Below are 4,401 nucleotides of genomic sequence, written 5' to 3'. Positions count from 1 at the left end.
CACACTAGGCTAGGAAATTCTCATTCCAACAGGCTAGCATAACCTCATTTTTCTTGGCGAAAATAAAAATAAAAATAAAATGTGAAATAAATATTTTCAACAACATAATTTTTACTATATTAGTCAACAATATTTTCAGCAACAAAGCGATAAAGAATGTTTAACAACAAAATAATGTTTGACTCCCTTGTCTGATGGAAGTACTGAGGCGTGTGTCAGTCCACACCTTGCAAGGCGAGTTGACTGTCATGCCTTAGCTTTATATAAATTGACGCAATCGTTAACTTTTTTAGTAAGGCATCAGCTCCTTCACGTCTTTGCCGTTTCAGTTTTTTTTTTTTTTTTTAATCGAGAGTTGATCATGTTGATGCATGACGTTGAATGAGAGTGATTCCACATCCACTTCAAGCTTTTTACCCTTTCTTTTCTAGCGAAAAGATGATAAAAGGAAAAAAATTTGAGAAAACAAAAAGATTAGACTTATGAGATTAGTACAATTTTTTAATAAATGACCCTTGGAAAAGTGTTTGAATAGTTTCTTTGAAAAAAAATTAAATTTCTTTTCCAAGATATTTCGCAACCAAATACCATTTGTTCATATGAGGATCTGTACAAGTCGACACTTGCAGATTTACTCTAGTTACATATGAGCTAATTAAATGTATTGAATGTGATTCTCGGTGTATATAATTTGAAAATGATATAATGTTAATTTTTATGAATTTTGAAGTCTAGAGTCTATCAAAATTGAAACTATAGAAAAATATTCTGAAAAATAGTTATACATAACATATCGTAAAAATAAAAGCGGATAGTAAAATGAAGGGTGTATTTATATATTTTGAGTGAGAGTTTAAGTTTGGTGCACGCACCTTTTTTTTGTACCATCAGCTATTTTTTTACCTTTAACAGCACATATATTTTTATATTTTGTAAAAATAATATAAAATTAAAAAACACTTTTAACCTTACCCTATTTCTCTTTCTTCCCTCTCTTTCTTTACTCCCATCAACGTCGTTATCTTTTTGAATCCTTCTACCGCATATAGAACCTTCAATATTTTCGAATTAACAAACGGGAGAAATAAGGTGGCTGGAGTGAATAGATTTTCAATTGCATCCTAAGTATCTTCTCTACATATTTATTATTTTTCGATCTCAAGCTTCAGGTAAAAGAATTTGTTTATCTCTGCTTTCTCATCTTCTGCACTGCTTTACTGAAGGAAATAAAAAATTTTACATACAAGATATTTAGTTTTCTCCGATTTCTCTTTACGTTTTGTTTTGGTTACACAAAGAGTAAATTATTGAATCTGTCTGAATATAATTTTTCAAGCTTTAAATTTCTGTAGTTTTACAAAGTTTCTGCTACAAGTTTCTTCTACTTAGTTGTGTGTTATCGTACATTTTAAATAAAATTCAGAGATATATTCTCGAGAGGGGTGTATATTGTATCTTGAAGTGCCATCATATTGTACCAAATGTTTTTGCTATGATCCTTAGGTTGCCGAAAAGAAATTTTATTAGTTGACTTTTATTAGTTCAACTTTTACTACAATGGAATATATTTTACTACGGAAAGCATTGAATCAATATCACTTTTGAATAAGTATATAAGGTTCTTGACCTTAATTTTGAATCAACATTTAGAGGAGGTATGATAGACTTTGTAAACTAGCTAATATTTATGATTATGTTTCCAGGATTAATGGAAAACTCAAACTTATATGAAGAAAATATAGGAGTTGAAGTTCCATCAGAGGAAATTGACATGGATGAAACTGGACAAATTGTTCCCTATATAGATTTTGAAAATTTGCAGGACCCTATATCGGTAAGGAGTTTCAGCCACTTGATGATTCATTTAAGTTTTATCTTAATTATGCTCATCGTACTGGTTTTAGTGTTCGTCGAGGTCGTACAGTAAGATCAAGAAAAGATAAGTCAATAATTGATCAAGAGTTTGTCTGTTCAAAGCAAGGATTTCGGTCAAAGAAAAATTTAGAAAGCAATAAACCACGAGATGAAACTAGAGAAGGATGCAAAGTATTGTTATATATATCAAAGAAAGAAGAAGGTAGATGGGTTGTTTGTAGGCTTGTCACTAAGCACAATCATGAGCTTGCATCTCCAAACTGTCAGAAATCCTTGCGATCAGAAAGAAAAAAGTCTGAGGCCCAAAAAAATTTTATTGATTTGCTTGATAACTCAGGTGTCCATCCAAGTAAAATAGCACCGGTTTTGATAAGTCAAGCTGGGGGTGTAGATCAGCTTAATTTAACAGGTCAAGATATTCAAAATTATTTGCGAACTAGGAGACAAAAAGATCTCGAAAAAGGAGATGCAGAATTGATGCTTTAATATTTTCAAAAGCGTCAATCAAAGAATCCAGGTTTCTTTTACGCTATACAAATAGATGTTGATGGTCGTTTAGCTAATTGTTTTTGGGTTGATGCTAGATCTAGGATTGCTTATAAGAATTTTGGAGAAGTGGTTGTTTTTGATCCGACGTATTTAATAAATAAATACAAGATGCCTTTTGTTTCATTTATCGGGGTTAATAATCATCATCAATCTATTTTGTTTGGTTGTGCTCTTCTTTGGGATGAAATTCAAGACACTTTTGAGTGGTTACTTCGTACTTGGCAAGAGACAATGTTTGGAGTGGTACCTCGTACAATTATAACTGATCAGCATGCTGCCATAACAAATGTATTTGCAAGGGTATTCCCTAACAGTGCACACCACTTTTGTATGTGGCACATAACAAAAAAGATTTCGGAACATCTAAGTCATGTTTATCATCAGTACGACAATTTCAGTAGCAAGTTTAGTTGGTGTATTCATGGTATGACAACCCCTGAGGAATTTGAGATAATGTGGAGTGAAATAATGAAAATGTATGATTTAGAAGAAAATAGTTGGTTGCAGATAATATATGCAATTCGTGAAAAATGGATACCTGCATATGTGCGTACCACTTTCTGTGCAGGCATGTCAACAAGTCAAAGAAGTGAGAGTATGAATAAATTTTTTAAGGATTATTTAAATTCTAGTACTCCAGTGAGTGTATTTGTATTGAAATATGATAAAGCTATTGACGCTCGATATGATAAAGTAAGGGAAAAGGATTACAACACTAAATATTCAAGGCCTGTCTTGAAAATTTCGTATCCTATGGAGGATGAAGCAGCGAAAAAATACACTAGAAAAATATTTCAGATTTTTCAAGAAGAACTAATTCATTCTCAAAAATTTGTCTCTGAAAAGTTTGAGGTTAAGGATGGAATAAATGTTTATAAAGTGCATCAGCTTCAAAGACAAAAGCCGAAATATATGGTCAGTTTGAATCTTCCATTGAAACAACTTGTTTGTTCGTGCCACAAATTTGAGTTCATGGGAATTTTATGTAGACTTGTACTAATAGTATTCATAAAGAAACAGATTCTCTCACTTCCAGCACATTATTTGTTAGATCGATGGACTAGAAATGCAACCAAAGAAAAAGCTATTGACCATCTGAGTGAAATAACTAATGTGAAGCCTTCTACTCTGTGGTTTAATAAGATCATGATGCATTTTATGGGGCTAGCTAAAAAAGCTACAAGGTCTGAAAAATATTATTTGTTCGCACATCAAAGATTGTTGCAATTGTATAGAGAACTTGATGAATTTCCTTATGAATCTGAGGAAGATTGTGTATCGAATGATCAAGTTGGTGAGAAATATTGTGAAATGAATCAAGTTGCTGAAAAGGATTGTGAAATGAACTCATGTGAACAAAGTCAAGATGTTACTCTATTTGACCCTTCAGTAGTGGTAACTAAAGGATGTTCGGAATCTTTTAGAAAGAAATATGCTTTCGAAGTTGCTCAGAAGACCAAAAAAGTTTCTTCTCAGAAGAATAAAAAAGTTTGTTCTCAAAAAATTCAAAAAGTTCCCTCTCAGAGGCCAAAAAGGCAAACAAAAAATATGAAACTTAACAAAAAAGAGACGAGGTAATTTTAATTAACACAGCATATTATTTTTATTTCACATTACTTGTATAATAACTTCTAAATTTCATATGTAGTTCAAACTCTAATGTCGAAGCTGAACAAAAACGTACAACAACATCTAATGAGGCTAATGCAATGGTAACAAACTTATAATATCTTTATATTAGTTGACTTATTTTCATGTACCTTTTTCTCCAACTAATTTATCATTTGATATGTAAGCAATTTCAACGAAATCCAGAATTTTATCAAGGGTATATTGAGAGCACTGATTATGCTTATGCCACCTCATTTACGGTAAAAGACTTCCCTTACCTTGATCCTATAGTTTATACATTGTTTACATGTTGTCACACCCTTTTTTGCTCACAGGGAGCCGAAGTCAAAGGATTTTTTCAATTAA

At 31.8% G+C, this 4,401-nt stretch overlaps 1 protein-coding gene across 1 annotated transcript; it reads left to right on the top strand.

Annotated features, from left to right (window-relative positions):
• The first annotated feature begins 1,708 nt into the window (after positions 1 to 1,708).
• Positions 1,709 to 4,401, top strand: LOC124889576 (protein FAR1-RELATED SEQUENCE 9-like). Its single transcript, XM_047401533.1, has 5 exons — positions 1,709 to 1,834; positions 2,374 to 3,998; positions 4,073 to 4,136; positions 4,240 to 4,295; positions 4,371 to 4,401. The coding sequence occupies exons 1-5, from the start codon at positions 1,709 to 1,711 to the stop codon at positions 4,399 to 4,401; spliced, it is 1,902 nt and encodes a 633-aa protein (XP_047257489.1).

This window comes from Capsicum annuum, chromosome 12, assembly GCF_002878395.1.
Source record: "Capsicum annuum cultivar UCD-10X-F1 chromosome 12, UCD10Xv1.1, whole genome shotgun sequence".
In the NCBI taxonomy this organism is placed as follows: domain Eukaryota; kingdom Viridiplantae; phylum Streptophyta; class Magnoliopsida; order Solanales; family Solanaceae; genus Capsicum; species Capsicum annuum.
The sequence above is the reverse complement of the archived record's forward strand: the minus strand, read 5'-3'. Positions and strand labels throughout refer to the sequence as shown.

Excerpts from the sequence above, each read along its gene's own strand:
- LOC124889576 (XM_047401533.1), top strand. The coding sequence starts at position 1,709 with ATGGAAAACTCAAACTTATATGAAGAAAATATAGGAGTTGAAGTTCCA. Across the intron at positions 4,137-4,239 it reads CTAATGAGGCTAATGCAATG|AATTTTATCAAGGGTATATT; the intron begins GTAACAAACTTA and ends AACGAAATCCAG. Across the intron at positions 4,296-4,370 it reads CTTATGCCACCTCATTTACG|GGAGCCGAAGTCAAAGGATT; the intron begins GTAAAAGACTTC and ends TTTTGCTCACAG.